Source organism: Neoarius graeffei, chromosome 2 (genome assembly GCF_027579695.1).
Source record: "Neoarius graeffei isolate fNeoGra1 chromosome 2, fNeoGra1.pri, whole genome shotgun sequence".
NCBI lineage: Eukaryota > Metazoa > Chordata > Actinopteri > Siluriformes > Ariidae > Neoarius > Neoarius graeffei.
The window spans coordinates 82,783,557-82,805,357 of record NC_083570.1 but is presented as its reverse complement, the minus strand read 5'-3'; the positions used below and the strand labels follow the sequence as shown (position 1 = coordinate 82,805,357).

Sequence of the window (21,801 nt, the reverse complement as noted above, 5' to 3'; positions counted from 1 at the left end):
TGAAAAATTAGCTGTCTCGGAGAGGACATTTTTTTGACACAATTACATACTAATTTGATCAAAATAGTCTGAAAACTTACTGGCATTCAACATTAAAACTTAACTATGTTTCCAATGGGGCGTCATAGCTCAGGTGGATAAGGCGCCATACCATAAATCCAGGGACCTGGGTTTGATTTCGGCCCGAGGTCATTTCCCGATCCCTCCCCGTCTCTCTCTCCCGCTCATTTCCTGTCTCTATGCTGTCCTATCCAATAAAGGTGAAAAAAAAAGCCCCCCAAATAATCTTTAAAACAAAAACTATGTTTCCAATTATATGGAACCAAATATTTGTTTTATGGTATAAAGAATGATTTAAGTGCATCCCTTTTGGAGCTACCTGTGGTCAAAAAAGCACTTTTTCTAAACGACACGAGTAATTTTGTTAAATATGACATATTGCCATACATTCACCAAAAATAACGTTATCACCAATTTTTTTTTTGCATGGTAAATAGAGCTATCACAGGGCTACAATAAACAACCAAGTTTATTTAGTCAAGCCTTTTGATATTGAAGATAATAAGTGTTAAATGTGATTTTTAGCTTGCGTACCCTGATTGTAAAACAACCCTTATGTATCGCACTTTTGACAATAAATCCTGCCATAAAGCAGTTTTACAGAAATCTGGGTATAGGTCTGGATCCCTAATGAGCAAGCCAGAGGTGCGAGTGGCAAGGAAAATCTCCCTGAGATGACGTAAGGAAGAAACTCTTAAAAGGACTTCTGGGTGACAGAATGATTATAAATCATTATAGTATGTAGGTGTATAGAGAAAAGGAAAACTTGTTGAGAGAATACAGAGTGTTCAGTATGAGAAGATTGTGAATAATTCCACTGAAGCAGAAAGGTCAATCTTGGGCATAAACAGATGTTGGGGATGTGCATCCCTTCAGGTATGTCATATAATGTGATAACACGTTATTACAGTATACAGTCATACAGAGGGCAGGATTAAATGTGCTGAAAGGATACTGAAGGCTCGGTATAAACAGTCAACAAATCTCTATAGTCAAAGATGTCTGGGCTGCTCGACTTCATGAGGAAATTGTGCACATTTTGTTTTTGTCCAAACTCTTTTCAGATGCCAAAATCAACTTTCAAGACTATTTAAGGATATTATACAGCCAGACAGTTTCAGCACATATATACACTACCGTTCAAAAGTTTGGGGTCCCTTTGAAATGTCCTTATTTTTGAAAGAAAAGCACTGTTCTTTTCAATGAAGATCACTTTAAACTAATCAGAAATGCACTCTATACATTGCTAATGTGGTAAATGACTATTCTAGCTGCAAATGTGTGGTTCTTGGTGCAATATCTCCATAGGTGTATAGAGGCCCATTTCCAGCAACTCTCACTCCAGTGTTCTAATGGTACAATGTGTTTGCTCATTGCCTCAGAAGGCTAATGGATGATTAGAAAACCCTTGTACAATCATGTTAGCACAGCTGAAAACAGTTGAGCTCTTTAGAGAAGCTATAAAACTGACCTTCCTTTGAGCAGATTGAGTTTCTGGAGCATCACATTTGTGGGGTCGATTAAATGCTCAAAATGGCCAGAAAAATGTCTCGACTATATTTTCTATTCATTTTACAACTTATGGTGGTAAATAAAAGTGTGACTTTTCATGGAAAACACAAAATTGTCTGGGTGACCCCAAACTTTTGAACGGTTATATATATATATATATATATATATATATATATATATATATATATTTTTTTTTTTTTTTTTTTTTTTTTTCACTTAATACATCTCAACTGCTCAGGTCTCTAACATCATGCAACAGCACAGAGCTCCAGTAATGATGTTTAAAACACAAAAAATACTAATAAATAATATAGAACAACACTCCTTACATTAATCTTCTCGACATGTTTATAACTTCTCTCTAAGGCTGTTCATAAGCTGTATCTAGCTTTATTATTCAGATTCTGACAACAAACGTGCTCAAGGTCCTCTGTCGCGTCCGCTATGACAACCGGAAGTGACAACAGATTTCAAACTACAAGTCACTGAGCGCTGTATGAAACCCGGAGCGCTCAGAGCCGATTCCCGTCTAGAGCGAAGAGTGACGCCATCTGGCCGCCATCTTACCACTCACATCGCGTGTATTTGGTTTGTGTTAAACCGTTGTATCTGATCAAATTTGCCCCAAGAAAAGTATCTCCTAACTTTTTCCCCCTTTCATTACCTCCTCTTATTTTCTCAACTTTACCCCCATCCCTTACATATTTTTATAGCGCTCCGCTTCACTGTTATTGTTTTTTTCTTTTCCAGTTTAGTCTCTGGGACGGCATGGTGGTGTAGTGGTTAGCACTGTCACCTCACAGCAAGAAGGTCCTGGGTTTGAGCCCAGCAGCCAGCAATGGCCTTTCTGTGTGGAGTTTGCATGTTCTCCCCGTGTCTGTCTGGGTTTCCTCCGGGTGCTTCAGTTCCCCTCATAGTCCAAAGACATGCAGGTTAGGCTAATTGGTGACTCTAAATTGACCGTAGGTGTGAGTGTGAATTGTCTCTATGTCAGCCCTGCGATAACCTGGCAACTTGTCCAGGGTGTACCCCGCCTCTTGCCCATCGTCAGCTGGGATAGGCTCCAGCCTGCCTGCGACCCTGTAGAACAGGATAAAGCGGCTACAGAGAATGGATGGACAGTTTAGTCTATGATCATTTTTTCACAGCTCTTTCACTACTATAATTATTTCAACAGAAATTATTTTAGTTTTTGTCTTCAGTGTATATTTCTCTTTCATATATTTCATCTATCTATCTATCTATCTATCTATCTATCTATCTATCTATCTATCACAAAGGCTGTACAATATTTCCTTTCTATTTAGGACAGAGAAACAGGATTATTTTCTCATGTTATTTGCCATGTTCACTTCATTCTCACAGTCATGTCTTAACAGTATTTATTGGTCATATTGGTCACAATGTTGTGACAGTGAATTATGTGACCAATAAATACTGTTAAGACATGACTGTGAGAATGAAGTGAACATGGCAAATAACATGAGAAAATAATCCTGTTTCAACAACTGTCCTAAATAGAAAGGAAATATTGTACAGCCTTTGTGTTGGTATAATAATAATAATAATAATAATAATAATAATAATAATAGATAGATAGATAGATAGATAGATAGATAGATAGATAGATAGATAGATAGAAGAAATATATGAAAGAGAAATATATACTGTATAAGAGAAAAAATGAAATAATCTCCATAAAAATAATTATAGTAGTAAAAGAGCGGTTAAAAAAAAATGATCAGAGACTGAACTGAACAAGAAAAAACAGTAACAGTGAAGGGGAGCGCTATAATGATATGTAAGGAATGTGGGTAAAGTTAAGAAAATAAAAAGAGGTAATACTTTTCTTGGGGCAAGTTTGATCGGATATGATAGTTTAACACAAGCCAAATACACGCGATGGGAGTGGTAAGATGGCGACAAGACGGCTTCACTCTGACGAGCCTATGAGCTCTCCAGATTTTATATAGAGCTCAGTGCTACAAGTCCGCGTTTGGCACGCTGGACTCACCGTAAAAACCTGGAGAGCTCATAGCCTATTCCCCGCTGGAGAGACAAGTGAAGCCATCTGACCGCCATCTTACCACTCACATCGCGTGTATTTGGCTTGTGTGTTCAACCGTCGTATCCAATCAAATTTGTCCCAAGAAAAGTATCTCCTGACTTTTTTCCCTTTAATTACCTCATCTTATTTTCTCAACTTTACCCATATTCCTTACATATCTTTATAGCGCTCCCCTTCATTGTTATTGTCCCCCCCCGCCCTCCTTTTTCCAGTTCAGTAGCTGATAATTTTTTTGAACGGCTCTTTTACGACTATATTTATTTTTATGGAGATTATTTCAGTTTTTCTTTGTACAAGAAATCATATATTGGACGCCGTCCGGGAAATAAGCCATTGACTGGGAAATATGACCAACGCTGATTTAGTATTCATCATTGATAGTCCTATGCCACATCTCAATATACTTGCACTCAATTTAAACTAAAATCATGAAGTTAAAACAGACAATCAAGCCCATTTCGTCAATTTGTGAAAGTGGGTGTGACGTGTAGATTATCTACATTGTCAATTGTGCTTAGCCTTAGGTAAATGAAAATTACTACTGACCTAGAGCAATAACATCTCTCTTTTTATTTGCATCCCTCACTACCATTTCTGCCTCAAGCTATGGTCCTTCTTTCATTTAGGCTCCTGAGGCTAATTTACTCAGTTCATTTTTCTTTTTGAATTTCAGCCTTTGAGTTTAGCGCTCACATTCAATATCAAACATGTCTAGACTTTGGCTTTGATCTAGTCTGGGACATTTCCATCGAAAATCTGATGCAGTCGCAGTTTTCATCCCAGATATCAATGTCAGATTTTCAACAAAACAGACAAGATGGGTGGCACGGTGGTGTAGTGGTTAGCGCCGTCGCCTCACAGCAAGAAGGTCCAGGTTCGAGCCCCGTGGCCGGCGAGGGCCTTTCTGTGTGGAGTTTGCATGTTCTCCCCGTCTCCGCGTGGGTTTCCTCCGGGTGCTCCGGTTTCCCCCACAGTCCAAAGACATGCAGGTTAGGTTAACTGCTGACTCTAAATTGACCGTAGGTGTGAATGTGAGTGTGAATGATTGTCTGTGTCTATGTGTCAGCCCTGTGATGACCTGGCGACTTGTCCAGGGTGTACCCCGCCTTTCGCCCGTAGTCAGCTGGGATAGGCTCCAGCTTGCCTGCGACCCTGTAGAAGGATTAAGCGGCTACAGATAATGAGATGAGATGAGACAGACAAGATGATGAGACAGATTTTCTGGGGGGGGGGGTTTCGCTCTTGGTTTGCAAGACCTATCAATACTCACAGATGAAATGTATGTCTACAACCTTTGACTTGACAGTTTGTACAGTTCACTGCTGCACATGCAGGCATTTTTCTTGTAATTTTTCTCACCAGCTACATAAATAATTTGTCCAGTTTTGTGTAGCTTCCAGTAGCCTAACTGACCATTCCGCTCCGCAATGTGAGTGGTAAGATGGTGGCCAGATGGTTTCACTCTGACAAACCTATGAGCTCTCCAGACTTTTACATAGAGCTCAGTGACAGCCACACATCTAAGCATCCGCCATATTTAAAAAGGGCAAGATTCACTTGTAAGCCTGTTTAAGTTGATGCAAAGATGTGGATTCGTCCCAAAGACTGTATTATCCTGATAATACGGTGTAAATTAGTTTAGATTTAATTAATTTTCACAAAATTTACTTTAGTACAGGTGTTGTCAATTTAAATGAGATACATATTTTTGATATTTTGATTGAGACTTAGACAGAGATTTTCATAACTAAGATGCATAACACCTGCAGCTTGAGGAATTATTTTACTGCTGTAACACTATTACATTTTTTACACATTTAGAATAAATATAAATAAATCAGACTAGAGGTTTCAAGATTTTCTTTCATAACAGAAATATGCAAAACAGACAGCATTATATTAATGAATATGAGCACTATTAAAGGAATAGTATTTTAGAATTGTTGATATTCAGAAAAGGGTGAAGACACAAGCAATGTTAGGAGGGTTTTTTTCTTTTCTTTTTTTAAAGACAGATTTGGCCTTAATGTGAAAGTATAAAAAGTGTGAAAGAGTCCAGAAGAACATGGAGAATCTTAACCACGCATGCAGGTCTGATAGACACACCATCAGTGTCAACAGGGACAGTGTATATTTATTGGAATTCAGGAAATTTGTAAATTGTGAACTTCGCCTTGCCCTTCTGGATTGTTTGCACAGGTTTGCTGAAATAAAACCCTGCATTTGCCTTCAAGCCTGATCATCTCTGGCAGACGACTTTGTTGTATAGCAGGTTATAGTGAGTTACAGCAGAAGTCGTTTGACTAGATACAGCCCAACTTAAAATATGAATGGAGCAGTGAGTAATGCTTAATATGGCAGCTGTATTATATAAGTTGCACTCTCAGTTTAAAAAAAAAAGTGACAGTCAAGTTGTTAGTTAAGACATCAGCAAAAAAACACATGTTCGACCAGATTCTTACATTGACAGATAGAGGGGGGTTTGCTCTAGATATGTATGGAGAAACGAGCCTGCACAGTGGTTGGAGAAACCTGCACTTTGGGGTTTTTTGTATGTGTTATTTTAAGCCATATATTGAGTTTGCTGATTTTGTCAGATTTTTTTTTTAAATGAGTCTCGAACCAAGTAGAACTGTATTACTTAAAATAACTGAATGAGAGCATTTTCAAGATGTCCACAATGACAATATACTTTCATGGAAAGAATTTGGTTAAGACAGGTTAGGGGTTTAGTCATGGCCTAATGGCTAGAGAAACAGTTTTGGGACCAAAAGGTTGCCAGTTTGATTCCCTGGACCAGCAGGAATCACTGAAGTGCCCTTGAGCAAGGCACCAAAATCCCAACTGCTCCCCAGGGTGCTCTGGGTATGTTGTATGTCACTCTGAATAAGAATGTCTGCTAAATGCCATTACTGTAATGGAAGGTGGAAGAGTAGTGGAGGAACAGCAACTAGCCATGCATTCCATGCGAGACAAATTGTCTGAAAAGCTAGCCATATGTTTAGTTCCAGGTCACAAAATTGTGGGTGGCACAGTGGTGTACTGGTTAGCACGGTTGCCTCACTGCAAGATGGTTCTGGGTTTGAACCCAGCAGCTGGCGAGGACCTTTCTGTGTGGAGTTTGCATGTTCTCCCCGTATCTGCGTGGGTTTCCTCCGGGTGCTCCGGTTTCCCCCACAGTCCAAAGACATGCAGTTAGGTTAACGTGGGGCGGCCTTGGGCTGAAGTGCTCTTGAGCAAGGTACTTAAACCCTGACTGCTCCCCGGGTGCTCTAGTGTGGCTGCCCACTGCTCTGGGTGAGTGTGTTCACTGCTTCAGATGGGTTAAATGCAGAGGATGAATTTCACTGTGTTTGAAGTGTGCATGTGACAAATAAAGGTTTCTTCTTCTTCAGTCACCTGAGATTGTGTTATTTAGAATACTGCCAAGTCTTTAGTAAAGTAAAGGTGCGCAAAGCCTCGATGCTCCCTTACACCTTCCATGTGGGAGAATTCTTTTATGTATAAATTATAGATCACAGCCCACATTTTCATCAGTCTTGATTAAAGAAGTGTCTATAACTTAATCCATTACTATGCATTCTTGGTTATATCATATGGCATGGTTAAAGCTCCTTCATCTTCAAGGACTTTGTGAATGACATCCTCACTGATAATGCTAAGAAAATTTGTCATAGTTTACATGGATATTTTAGATTGCTCACATTCCCTAAAAAAGGAGGGGGGGGGAGCAGAGAAGTGGGAATTTTATTTCTCTAGCATAGCATGCCTAGGATACGTATTAGCAAGGTATGTTCAGTCGCAGAGTAGTCAATACCCTAGAGTTGGAGACCTATAAAAATTCCTGGGTTTTGCACAAATTCTATTGCCAATTTATTAGGGGATTTAGGTCCATTGCAGCATGTGTAACCGACTTGAACTGGTCAGCTACATTAAAAATAACAAAACAGTCTTTTGGCTGCTGCAGAAGTGAAGTACAGCAGGCGGGGTCTCGATCAGTCAGTATTTATTTTTCTGAAAAGACAGATGGGGCAGACAATTTACATACACGGGGGAATGAGGGGAAAGCTGGCATTCCCCTTCCCAGGCTTCCAACGTGTGAGAGCATACAGCAGCCTAAGCTACTGTTTACATTGTGTAACTAAAAAAAAAAACTATCATAGCACCTTAGATCGTATAGTATGAATTACAGTACATATACCAAAAGCAAATAAAATGTACAGCACCACATTAAACACATGACAGATCTCTTTTTTTAAAACAACATTACATTAACACTTCAACATACCTGAAAAGACAGATGGGGCAGACAATTTACATACACGGGGGAATGAGGGGAAAGCTGGCATTCCTACAAAACAATAGACCCATTAGCGCCTATTTAGCTAGATAACAATTGTCGGCATTTATGATGCTAATTTGCATATTTGACAACGGTATTGAAAACGAAAACATTACAGAATATCTCTCCATCAAAACTAGCAAAATAACTTAAAGAAAAGTACAGTAAATAAATCATATTAATCAGTTTCATTCACGGAGGAATCACAAACAGCTTACCCCTTCCCAGGCTTCCAACGTGTGAGGAAGTTCCCAGGTGTGTCACACTAATTATCGCCCCACCAGAAAATGCAACAAGGGAACTTAAAGTATTTACACAGCACCGATTTTGGGAAGTTCACTACTGGAGAAACATTTTTATTCTTAACACTACTACATACTCCCCTCTGAACTTCACCAAAATATCACCCACAAGTCAACCACTAAAAAGCTACTGGATAAGTATATCTCACAGTATACTGCAACATGCATGTTACCCAACTCAAAGGGAAAGCAACTACAGAGGGCTGCGCAGACCCCCCATAGTGTACTTGCTACAGGGGTGCCTTATACACCACCCATACCATACCAGACTAAAAACCGCCTGTTGACTTGGCATGAAATAGAGAAGAGAAATAGAGAGAGAGAAAAACAAAACAAAAAAAAGGAAGAAATCTGTCACTCTCTAACTGGACAGTAGGCCTATGTTAGTGGTCTGAGTACCGGTATATCTGTGTGTGTGTGTGTGTGTGTGTGTGTGTGTGTGTGTGTGTGTGTGTGTTCCTTCATGACATTAGTGCCCTAGCCAAACTACGAACTGAGCTGTTTGTGTGTTGAGCGTACTGCTGGGCCATGTTCTGAATCAGTCGATTCACTGGTTTAACTATCCTTCCCACCCTGGTTCTCACTACGCCCACTGTACTACTAGGGGGGCTCCCAATACTGGAAGGCTGCACAGACACTTCGGATCTTTGGTCAGCACTACAGCTGGCAGGTACACAGGGTTCTTCTGAGAGAGCATCATTCAACTGATCAGTCTCTCCTATGTTCAACTGCATGGCCAGGTCAGAACCCTGTGTGCGTGAACCCTCTTGTAGCTGATTGGAGGCAGAGGCCCCTGCCACCCAACTGGCTGTCCAAGCTGTCCTGTCGATCTCTGATTCAGCAACATGCGACTCCAGGTCATCACTTGATTCACACGTCTCACTCAGGGTCGTTTCATGAGCGACACTGTCCATTTCAATCGGCAGAAAGTTGACCAAGAGAAGTAGATTGCGGTGAACAACCCTTTCTTGTCCATTGCTTGCGTTCCTGACACGGTAAGTATGGCACCTGGGGTCGGCAGAGATGACGATATACGGGGTGGACCCCCACTTGTCTGCTAACTTCCTGCGTCCCCGTTCCCCCTTGTTGGCCAACAAGACTCGGTCACCTTCAACAATGTCACGTCCTTTTGTTTTCCTATTGTACAAGTCTGCTTGGCGCTCTTGGCTTGTGAGAGCGTTGGCCTGAGCAGCTGACAGAGCCTCCTTCAGATCTTGCCTTATCCTAGCAACATACTGGTCATAGTCCACAGTGTCGCAGTCCCTTCCAGCATTTTGAAACATAACATCCACTGGTAGACGTGGTACTCTGCCATACATTAAATAGAATGGTGCGTAACCAGTCGATTCGTGTGCAGTGCAGTTGTAAGCGAACGCTAGGGTCTGTAACATTTGTGGCCATTTCTGCTTTGTTCTAGGGGGAAGGGTTCTTATCATGCTGCCCAAAGTCCTATTGAACCGTTCAACATTCCCATTACCCATGGGGTGGTATGCCGTGGTTCTGGACTTTTTGACCCCAGCAACTTGTAACAATTCTCGGATCAGTTCACTTTCAAAATTGGCACCCTGGTCCGAATGAATTCTTTCAGGGAACCCATACACACAAAAGTATTTGTCCCAGAGCTGGCGGGCAACTTGTTTTGCAGATTGGTCGCGGCAGGGGTAGGCATGGGCCATTTTAGTAAAATGGTCAGTGACCACTAGCACATCCACGCTTTTTCCATTCAAGTCCTCCGCGGACCAAAAATCAATGCACACAAGTTCCAACGGGCTTGTAGTCTTAATGCTTTCGAGAGGCGCTCTACCTTCTGGTTCAGGAGTCTTGCTGACTATGCAACGCTTGCATGTTTTCACATATTCTCGGACATCCCGCTCCATATCACTCCAGAAGAACCTCTGCCTCGCCAGGTATAAGGTCCTCTGCTGGCCCTGGTGGCCTGCGTCATCATGGATGCCTTGCAGCACTTGCTTAGCCAGTGAAGCAGGAACAACATACTGGTGTCTTTTCCTGCCAGTCAGTGGGTCTTTGCTCACCCTGTACAGTAGCCCATCCAACATCTTCAGCTTGTCCCACTGCTTCAACACTCTCAAGACATCATCTGTTTCGTGAGCCCTTTCCCTTCGTGATGGTCGTCTCCCACGTATCACAAAAGAGAGGACTCTGGAAAGGCAGGCGTCTTGCTGCTGTTTGTCTTGCAGCTCCTGGATGGAAAACACAGGCAAGGGGCTCTGACCACTGGTAGCCAGCTGCTGCACGTCCTGGACAAGCCAGGAGATGGCTCTCTCAGCTGTTCCCATCTCCCACTCAGCATGACCCTCGAACACGGCCTTCACTTTTTCGCTGTCGAGTGAGGAATGCTCCAGCCTGAAGATTTGTGAGAGACAACTGACCCCCTGGTGATTGGCGCTCAGTCTAAAGACCTCCTGTATCATGTTTTCCTTAATCTGCTGTGCTTCTTCAAGCAGCGCTCCGTACGGCTCAGACACCAGCCTCTTACTGACACAGCTCTGAACGAAAGGCTGCCTGCTGAGAGTGTCTGCCACAATGTTTTTCTTGCCAGGAATATACTTGATACTGAAGTTGTACGGGGCTAACTTTGCAACCCATCTCTGTTCGCATGCGTCCAGCTTCGGCTTGGTCAGTATGTATGTTAATGGGTTATTATCCGTCCAGACAATAAACTCATGGCCCTTTAACCAATGACTAAATTTGTCACAGACTGCCCACTTAAGAGCTAAGAACTCCAGCCGGTGTGCTGGGTACTTGGTCTGGGCATGCGTCAGAGACTTGCTTGCGAAGGCAATCGGACGGGCCTTGCTCTCCCCTTCTGGGACTTGAGAGATGACTGCCCCTAACCCATCTAATGACGCATCAGTGGACAGGATAAAGGGACGGCTGAAATCTGGATGAGCTAAGACCACTGACTCAAGTAGGGCCGACTTCAGTTGCTCAAAAGATTTTTGTTGGTCACTTGTCCAGTCACTTGGCTTGAGTTTCTTAAAGGTAGCCACACCCCTAGTCTGGCCTTTGCTCTTCTTTGGTGTCGCTGTCAGGGCAAAGAGGGGCTTAGCAATGCTAGAGCAATTCTGAATGAAGCGCTGATAGTACATTACCATGCCCAAAAAAGACTTTATTTTTCTCGGGGATGGGGTGATACCATCATCTTGCATTAACGCTTGTTCAGTCATGGCAGCAATTGCTTGCACTTTCTCTGGATCAGTCGCCACGCCACTCTCATCAACAACATGGCCAAGAAACTTTACACTACGCTGAAGAAAATGGCACTTTTTGGGCGCAAGCTTTAATCCGTGTGCACTCAGCCTGCTGAACACTACATCGAGCCGCTTCAGTGCCTCGCCTTCATCGGGTGCAAAGACCAGTAGGTCATCTAAACACAATAGTGTCAAAAAATTCTGGTCGCCGAAGATGTTAGTCATGAGGCGCATAAAGCTAGCTGGACCATTACATAGCCCCTGAGGCATGCGATTGAACTCATGCAGCCCCATGGGCGTAGTAAAGGCAGTTAGTTTCTTGTCCTCCTCACACATGGGGATGTTATAGTATCCTGATGTTAAGTCCATGGTACTGAAGAGTGCGCTTCCCCCAAGAGCAGCCAGGCAATCCGCCTGATGTGGCAGCGGGTGGGCATCCTTGACAGTCCTGGAATTCAGCCATCTGTAATCCACACAAACTCTCAGATCACCGTTCTTCTTCCATACGAGTACCAGGGGTGACGCCCACTCACTGGAAGACTTCCGGATGATGTCTTTTTCCTCCATCTCAGACAGCACCTGTCTCAGCTTTTGGTAGTGACCAGGTGGGACACGTCGATACGGGAGCCTGAATGGCCGAGGATCAGTCAGGTGGATCCGATGAACAAAACCAGTGGCCTCACCGCAGTCCAACTTGTTCCTGGAAAACAGGCTCTCATACTTCTGTATCAAATTGAACAACTGGCCTTTCCAATAGCTTGAAACATCACATGAATCGATGTCTAGGTCACTCAATCCGAGTCCATTCAGAGCCTCACTGAAGTTGGGGATAGAGGGGGGTGAGTCAGCATCATGCAGGCTCTGGCTGTTCACCAGAAGATCGTTTGAGGGGGAATGGAGGGCAGGCACATCCAAGTCTTCCAACGCAACACATGGGAAAACATCAGCCAACTTGGTGTTCCGCCTCAATGTAATCTGCTTGTCACTTGGATTGATGACTTTGACTGGCACCCATCTGTCCCCTGACATCGTAGCCACAGCCCTCCCCACCATGATATCCTTCTTGTGTGTGTGAGAACTCGGAGCATCAATGAGAACGGCACTCCCTGCCGAAACAGGCGAGCCGGCTGGGAGCCTTCCCCACACAAGGTGTTCATGACGTGGCAGCAGTGTTACAGCTTGTGTCAGCTTAGCTGTGCCTATTATGTCAGGAATCACACTCCCCCTCCATCTGTTAATTCCAGATAACACATTCAGAAAATGTTCAATTGCCGGGTCATTTGTCGATTCAGGCTTCTCCATCACTCGCCAGTAACTGGAGTTTTGTTTGAGGTGGTGAATCAAGTGCTTTATCACATTGGAACCCAGAATCAATTGATCACACTGTCCTGGCACGACTAGTGTAGGAACACTCACTTCTTGGCCATACACATTCATTTCCAACTGATAAATGCATTTCGGCTTAACTTGTACCCCACCACACCCCACCAGTACCATGTCTGCGTCTAAAGTGATGCTCTCAGCACATAAGCCCACACTCTGCAGTTTCTGTTCGGCCTCTTCATTCATTGTGCAGGCCATAGACCCACTGTCAATCAACGCATGTAACAGAACTTGATTCTTCACTGAAACATCAGTATAAAAGAGACTACCAGAATTAGCTAATTTATGCACATTTTGGTACACAATCTTATTTCCAGCAGGAGCACACTTGCATTTTTCTTCATAAGTAGATAGCACATCATCTTCAAAACTGAGGGACTGACTAAATGCACCCACATTGTCCCCTCCCACATGTGGGTGGCTTAGTTTCCCTGAGCAGGCGCAGTGGTGTTGGGCATAGTTGTCCTGCGCTTTGTGCAGTCCTTTTTCTGATGTCCACTTTCGAAGCAAGCAAGGCATCTCTTTTCTCTCATGCAGTGCGATCTTGTAGAGTGAGCGCTGTCACCACAGACGCGGCAGGGAGTGACTCGAACCCACTGGGCTGGTTGTGTGACACCCGGTGGAGTAGCCTGGTTTGTCTTCTCCAGCACCCTCTCTAGCATACACAGGACACGCTCGAATGCACCCCCGTCCGCACTGGAGGACTCGCTGGGTCTGGATGGGCTAGGCGAACTAGGCTCACGAGCACTCACCTCCTCTTTAACATCTGGCATGGAGTAAGCAACAGCCGCAGTCACTTTAGATGGTTTAACTTCCCCTGACTTTCTCTTGGACAAGAACTCCCTCTGATACTCATCGATCGCTTCCTGCACCTCTGTAGAAGACCATTTGCTCATAGGCTTGCTTCTGAACACACTGGACAACTCAGGATCATTGCAGTTCCTAATGAACATCATGGATATTTCAGCAATCATGTTCTCCAATTTCCTGCCCTGCTTTTTCAGGAGACGATCTGCCTGCTCCGCCGCCGTATTCAACCGCACCCAATAATCCACTGGATTCTCGCCCACACTGGGCTGGGTGGCATAAAAGTCAGCCAACGGCAAGCATGATGCGGGGGACTCACTGAAATATCGCCGCAGGATATCATAGATCATGTCTGGCTGGACTGCGTGGTCTGGGGTCGAGCTACTTTTCATCCCCACCTTCACTATTTTCTTGGCCTTTCCCATCAGATGACTCAGGATCTCGTCAACTTGATCTGAGGCAGGACAATTCTTTTTTCGTAAATACACTTCCATCAGCTCTATCCATTCCTGTACTGTGCATTTATCAGACCCCTCCCCTCTGAACACAGCAGGCTCACGAACATCTGGCTTGACTACCACATTGACTTTGGTGAGATCAAGAGTGCCACTGATGTTACCGGATTGTTCGTGCCTGTCTGGTACCACTGGAGAGACTGGGTCACATGACTGTGAGATAGGCTGAGTAGATGTGAACAGCCGACTGGCTATTGAATCTCCAATCCTGTTCCCCAATTCAGTAATTAGATCACGGAGCTCAGCTGAGGGGTCATTAATACTGGGAGGTAAAATGGGCGTGGATGAAGTGGGCCCTACCGTGGATGCTCCTACCTCCCATGCATGAGCTGGTAAATCCCCCTCCCCATCACTGATATGTGGCTGTGGTGTTTGTACAACATAAGTAGACCCCACTGGGTGTGTATGCATAGAACCACCCTCCCCCACTGTGTCAGTGAAAGTTAACTTTTTAACTCCTCCACGCCTCAGTAAATAAAGACCCCCGCCTCTACCCGCCCCAGCTACAGGTGTGTGAGAGTAAAGGCTGTCCTTAGACATATAATCATCCATCATGAGAAACTAAATAGTTGTCATAAACAAACATAAAATAGGAATTGCAAATTAGGCTACTTCAATATTTTAGCAAGAAAAATAAAAAATAAATGAGACTGTATGGGCTTCTGCCAAAAACCTTAATTAACTGAAAGAAGCGTCTGTGTCGCTGATGAAGACCGGCTCCTCCGCGCAAACCTCCACTGTGCAGGCAGCTGGACCCCGGAGATCGGCTGTGGCTGATCAGGAGAATCCTTGAAAGGTCACGGCACCAGTTTATGTAACCGACTTGAACTGGTCAGCTACATTAAAAATAACAAAACAGTCTTTTGGCTGCTGCAGAAGTGAAGTACAGCAGGCGGGGTCTCGATCAGTCAGTATTTATTTTTCTGAAAAGACAGATGGGGCAGACAATTTACATACACGGGGGAATGAGGGGAAAGCTGGCATTCCCCTTCCCAGGCTTCCAACGTGTGAGAGCATACAGCAGCCTAAGCTACTGTTTACATTGTGTAACTAAAAAAAAAAACTATCATAGCACCTTAGATCGTATAGTATGAATTACAGTACATATACCAAAAGCAAATAAAATGTACAGCACCACATTAAACACATGACAGATCTCTTTTTTTAAAACAACATTACATTAACACTTCAACATACCTGAAAAGACAGATGGGGCAGACAATTTACATACACGGGGGAATGAGGGGAAAGCTGGCATTCCTACAAAACAATAGACCCATTAGCGCCTATTTAGCTAGATAACAATCGTCGGCATTTATGATGCTAATTTGCATATTTGACAACGGTATTGAAAACGAAAACATTACAGAATATCTCTCCATCAAAACTAGCAAAATAACTTAAAGAAAAGTACAGTAAATAAATCATATTAATCAGTTTCATTCACGGAGGAATCACAAACAGCTTACCCCTTCCCAGGCTTCCAACGTGTGAGGAAGTTCCCAGGTGTGTCACACTAATTATCGCCCCACCAGAAAATGCAACAAGGGAACTTAAAGTATTTACACAGCACCGATTTTGGGAAGTTCACTACTGGAGAAACATTTTTATTCTTAACACTACTACACATGCATACTTTACTCTTTACATGCATGGACACAAACATAAACTCTCATGGAGCTGACTTTTTCCTAAAAAAGGTATTCATCACTGCTTGCATATTGAAGCATTCTGACATCTCCCTCCTGTTCATAGTGGAAATGGATACCTCAGAAACTAGCATGGGTACTTTGGTCTCCTAATGACAGGGAGATCCTCCCAAATTGTACCTGCTGGCTTTCTTTTCTCAACAGCTCTTCCCAGCTCAATAACATGATGACGTTTTTAACAAAGAACTATTAGCAGGAAACTAGCACTAGAGAAGTGAAATTCTCCCTGAATCTCCTTGAATTGTGCTTTGTGGAAGCCATTACAATTGACATAGCTCAATCAAGAACAATCCTACGAATCACATTGTCCCACAAGTCAGACCTACAGTATGTGCCTCCCAATGTCAGTGACAATCTAATTACAGGAAGCCTATTCTTCACTCACTAGCACATCCAGGTGTAAACAGGACCCATCAACTTTTCAGCATGATATACTGGTAGGAATCCATGCTTTCAGACATTCAATTCATCCAATTCATTAACTCATACTCCACCTCCACAAGCAAAAGTCCTTAGAACCCTACCAGCTGGTAACTGCTTCCACTGGTCCAACATGCCCATGCCCAAGGCCTGCACACCTCGAGCTATTGATTTCCTTACATATCTGCCCCCTCATAAAAAATGACAACCATTTGAGAAATCATAGACCAATTTTCCAATTCAGTGTTCTTAATCCTACAGCATTTGAAAGCACAGAACTCATGTTAAAAACTATATCCAGGTACTTTGGCATGCTCGAACACTTCCTTGTTTTCAACAGAACCTCATATCACATATCAAGCCTGAAGAGCGATCATGAAAAAAGTGTGGGTATTGCCCACAAGCTAGTGGCTTGGTAGAATATTCATTGGACATTAAAAGTCTCCACACACGTTAAAATCACAGGTTTTTGTGATTAAAAATAAATTATGTCAATTCCACCTTTAATGTGATACAGCAACCAATCACATGGAAAGCAAATACAAATGTTTTAGGGAAAAAATAAACTTACAATAACCTGGATGCATAAGTGCATCCCTTTTATAATCTGAGCAGGTGACTGGGCTCAGAAGGCGCTGCTCAAGCCATGGTCCTCAAGGAGCTTACAAAGCATGCATGGGATCTCACTCTCTAAAGGTATTGATCAGCAGAGGCGTACAAAAGAGCTTCCAAATATTAGCTGTACCATGAGACACCGTGAAGGCCATCACTAACAAGTGAAGAAAATGGGGCACCAGAGTGGCATTACAAAGAACAGGACATCCCTACAAAATAATAATAAGAAGCCTTTATTTGTCACATGCACACTCAAGCACACAGTGAAATTCATCCTCTGAGTTTAACCCATCTGAAGCAGTGAACACACGCACACACACCCAGAGCAGTGGGCAGTCATACTCCAGCACCTAGGGAGCAGTTGGGGGTTAGGTACTTTGCTCAAGGGCATGTCAGCCCAAGGCCGCCCCATGTTAACCTAACTGCATGTCTTTGAACTGTGGGGGAAACCGGAGCACCCAGAGGAAACCCACACAGACATGGGGAGAACATGCAAACTCCACACAGAAAGGCCCCCGTTGGCCACTGGGCTCAAACCCAGAACCTTCTTGCTGTGAGGTGACAGTGCTAACCACTACACCACCATGCCACCCAAAATAGACAAAGGACTTGAAGAAAACTTATCAGAACGCTGCCAAGAGATCTATTAAAGGAGCAGCAGGAGCATCTGGCAAGAACTGATCATTCCCTGCATGGGACATCTTCCACGTTCTTCAGATGACTGGGCTATGGGGTAGGGTGGCTAGACAGAATCCCTTTCTCACGAGAGAAAAAAAAAACAAGTGCACCTAATCACCCCAAACCATGTGACAAAATGTGGTCTGATGAGAACAAGGTAGACCTTTTAAGGCATGGTGGTGTAGTGGTTAGTGGTTAGCACTGTTGCCTCACAGCAAGAAGGTTCTGGATTTGAGCGCAGCAACCAATGGGGGCCTTTCTGTGTAGATTTTGCATGTTCTCCCCGTGTCTGTGCGGGATTCCTCTGGGTGCTCTGGTTTCCCCCACAGTCCAAGTCCAAAGACATGTGGTTAGGTTAACATGGGGCAGCCTTGGGCTGAAGTGCCCTTGAGTAAGGCACCTAATCCCCAACTGCTCCTTGGGCGCTGTAGCATAGTTGCCCACTGCTCTGGGTATGTGTGTGTGCTCATTACTCATGTATGTGTGCATGTGTTTGTTCACTGCTTCAGATGGGTTAAATGCAGAGGAGGAATTTCACTGTGCTTAAGTGTACGTTTGATAAATAAAGTTCTTCTTCTTAATTCTAAAAGACATCTTTGGGGGGAAAAAAACAAACAAGACAGCTTATCACTCAAAGAACACCATACTAACAGAGAAGCATGGTGTTGGCAGCATCAGACTATGGTGCTGCTTCTCTTCACTTGGAACTGGGGAGGTAGTCAACATAGAAGGAATCATGGATTGCTCCAAATACCAAACTATTTTGGCACAAAACCTGAAGGCCCCGTGAAACAGCAGAAGATGAAGAAAAATGTCACCTTTCAGCACAATAATGACCCAACACACGAATCCATGTCACCAAAGTATTTACTTCAGGACAATGAGATCAATATTTTGGAATAATCCAGTCATAGCCCTACTCGAAATCCTATCAAAAACCTGTGGAATGACTTGAAGAGGGCCGGGAAATGGAAATCATACAATTATTAATTTCCCATTTAATTATAACACCACATGCATAAAGCTTAGTTCATCTTTAACTATTTAAAGCAACCCTATTTCAGTAAGTCTACTTATAAAACCCTTTTTAACAGTAGAGGGAAACCTTGATCCTTCCACTTCCACATGCCACATACTGGGAACTCATCCACATATCTGACCCAACATTTAATCCGATGTTTCAGTGGGTGTAAAAATGACGAACTGTCTCATGAAAGGAACACTTGTCAGGGTTTCAATCCAACCCAGGCCTTGAGTAGGCAGGATATATGATCAATCACGTGCATAAAGTGCAAGTGAAAGAAAAATGTCTGACTGTAATATTGACATCTATAAATTATTCTCATCTATCCAACTAATCTTATTTGGTTCCTGAACTTATTGCTATGTAGTAAGGACCAGTGAAGTCAGACTAGAGTATAAGGCTGCTATGAAGCAGAATTTGAAACTATTGAACTTGATTCACCAAAGCAGATCAGTCATGTATTGAAAAGGGTATTCTGATTTCATTTTCTATTATAATGCTTGATTAGACTGTGATCACAATGTGTTCACATCCTAAGAAAGTGACACAGTATGACATCACTGACTGTGGCAGCCATAGTTATTGTCGCATAACCTGTTCTCGATAGAACCATGTTCTCGATAGCGTTCTATTTTGGTACTGCTTCTGGTTGTTTGACGTCACAGATTAACCCTGGACTGGCCAGAGGTACTTCAGATCTCCAATCATAAAAAAAAAAAAAAAACATTGCTTCTTGTGAAAAATGTTCCCTGTGAAGGTGAGGGGTTTTTTTTCACTGAACTAAGGTTTAGATGAAGACATTTCACTTTTCCATGATTTCTTTTTTGCCTACCAACAAAAATGTTCATTACTACATGACACGGCATTTAGGAGACGCTCTTACCCAGAGCAACGTACAACAAGTGCACAGGGAAAAATCAGTTTCATTATATCTTTGTTCACAGTGATTCATCACTGCAGTGCATGTTGTCTGAAAGTTTTTAACTGTTTTCAGTTTTTTGTGTTTTGATTCGAATTCAGCAACTGATCACCAGCAAAAGTGATTGAAGCTGGAAAATGAAATCATTTCAGCAAAAACTTTCAGCAAAAAATATATTGATAAAATTTGTTACATTGAAAAGGGTTGCACCTTTCATATAACCTACCAAAACAGCCATGCTTGGATATAAGGTAAGCTATTGAAATAACAATAATTATTAGGCTTAATCACATGAAAAAATGTGTGTGTGTGTGTGTGTGTGTGTGTGTGTGTGTGTGTGTGTGTGTGTAAAAATATAAAGTTGGGACAAAGTACAAATTGTAAATAAAAACAGAATGCAATAATTTACAAATCTCAAAAACTGATATTGTATTCACAATAGAACATAGACAACATATCAAATGTCGAAAGTGAGACATTTTGAAATTTCATACCAAATATTGGCTCATTTGAAATTTCATGACAGCAACACATCTCAAAAAAGTTGGGACAGGGGCAATAAGAGGCTGGAAAAGTTAAAGGTACAAAAAAGGAACAGCTGGAGGACCAAACTGCAACTCATTAGGTCAATTGGCAATAGGTAATTAACATGACTGGGTATAAAAAGAGCATCTTGGAGTGGCAGCGGCTCTCAGAAGTAAAGATGGGAAGAGGATCACCAATCCCCCTTATTCTGCACCGACAAATAGTGGAGCAATATCAGAAAGGAGTCTGACAGTGTAAAATTGCAAAGAGTTTGAACATGTCATCATCTACAGTGCATAATATCATCAAAAGATTCAGAGAATCTGGAAGAATCTCTGTGTGTAAGGGTCAAGGCCGGAAAATCATACTGGGTGCCCGTGATCTTCGGGCCCTTAGACGGCACTGCATCACATACAGGCATGCTTCTGTATTGAAAATCACAAAATGGGCTCAGGAATATTTCCAGAGAACATTACCTGTGAACACAATTCACTGTGCCAGCTAAAACTCTATAGTTCAAAGAAGAAGCCGTATCTAAACATGATCCAGAAGCGCAGACGTCTTCTCTGGGCCAAGACTCATTTAAAATGGACTGTGGCAAAGTGGAAAACTGTTCTGTGGTCAGACGAATCAAAATTTGAAGTTCTTTATGGAAACCAGGGACGCCGTGTCATTCAGACTAAAGAGGAGAAGGACGACCCGAGTTGTTATCAGCACTCAGTTCAGAAGCCTGCATCTCTGATGGTATGGGGTTGCATTAGTGCATGTGGCATGGGCAGCTTACACATCTGGAAAGACACCATCAATGCTGAAAGGTATATCCAGGTTCTAGAGCAACATATGCTCCCATCCAGACGACGTCTCTTTCAGGGAAGACCTTGCATTTTCCAACATGACAATGCCAAACCACATACTGCATCAATTAAAGCATCATGGCTGCATAGAAGAAGGGTCCGGGTACTGAACTGGCCAGCCCGCAGTCCAGATCTTTCACCCATAGAAAACATTTGGTGCATCATAAAACAGAAGATATGACAAAAAAGACCTAAGACAGTTGAGCAACTAGAATCCTACATTAGACAAGAATGGGTTAACATTCCTATCCCTAAACTTGAGCAACTTGTCTCCTCAGTCCCCAAACGTTTACAGACTGTTGTAAAGAGAAAAGGGAATGTCTCACAGTGGTAAACATGGCCTTGTCCCAACTTTTTTGAGATGTGTTGTTGTCATGAAATTTAAAATCACCTCATTTTTCTCTTTAAATGATACATTTTCTCAGCTTAAACATTTGATATGTCATCTATGTTCTATTCTGAGTAAAATATGGAATTTTGAAACTTCCACATCATTGCATTTCGTTTTTATTTACAATTTGTACTTTGTCCCAACTTTTTTGGAATCGGGGTTGTATATATATATATATATATATATATATATATATATATATATATATATATATATATATACGGGAGCTGCAAAAGTAGGTATACAGTAATGAAAAACAAAACGTTCGCACAAAGCATTATTTTACTGATTATACAAACATTAATAATAACATATCAATAATAAACATATTAATCCCTCAAATGTTCAAACTGTTGCCCCTGGCATTCACACACTCGACTGTGGACAGTCGAGTGTGGACACCCATGCACACTCTGGCACAAAGGTCTTTATCAGCATCAATTTCCTGGCAAGCCTCCTGTAGGA

At 42.6% G+C, this 21,801-nt stretch overlaps 1 protein-coding gene across 3 annotated transcripts in view; it reads right to left on the bottom strand.

Moving 5' to 3' along the window:
• Nucleotides 1-7,993, bottom strand: part of mrpl23 (mitochondrial ribosomal protein L23) — a 62,520-nt gene extending 54,527 nt beyond the window's left edge. Inside the window, exon 1 of one of the 3 annotated variants that reach the window (XM_060915077.1) lies at nucleotides 7,929-7,993. Coding sequence is in view for 1 of the 3 variants with exons in the window: in XM_060915075.1 (XP_060771058.1) it covers nucleotides 1,902-1,918 (17 nt within the window). In the remaining 2 variants the exon portion in view is untranslated. Of the gene's footprint in view, nucleotides 1-1,901; nucleotides 2,015-7,659; nucleotides 7,733-7,928 lie in introns of those variants that run through there. The other 2 variants (XM_060915076.1, XM_060915075.1) reach the window with 2 other exon arrangements.
• Nucleotides 7,994-21,801: the final 13,808 nt, after the last annotated feature.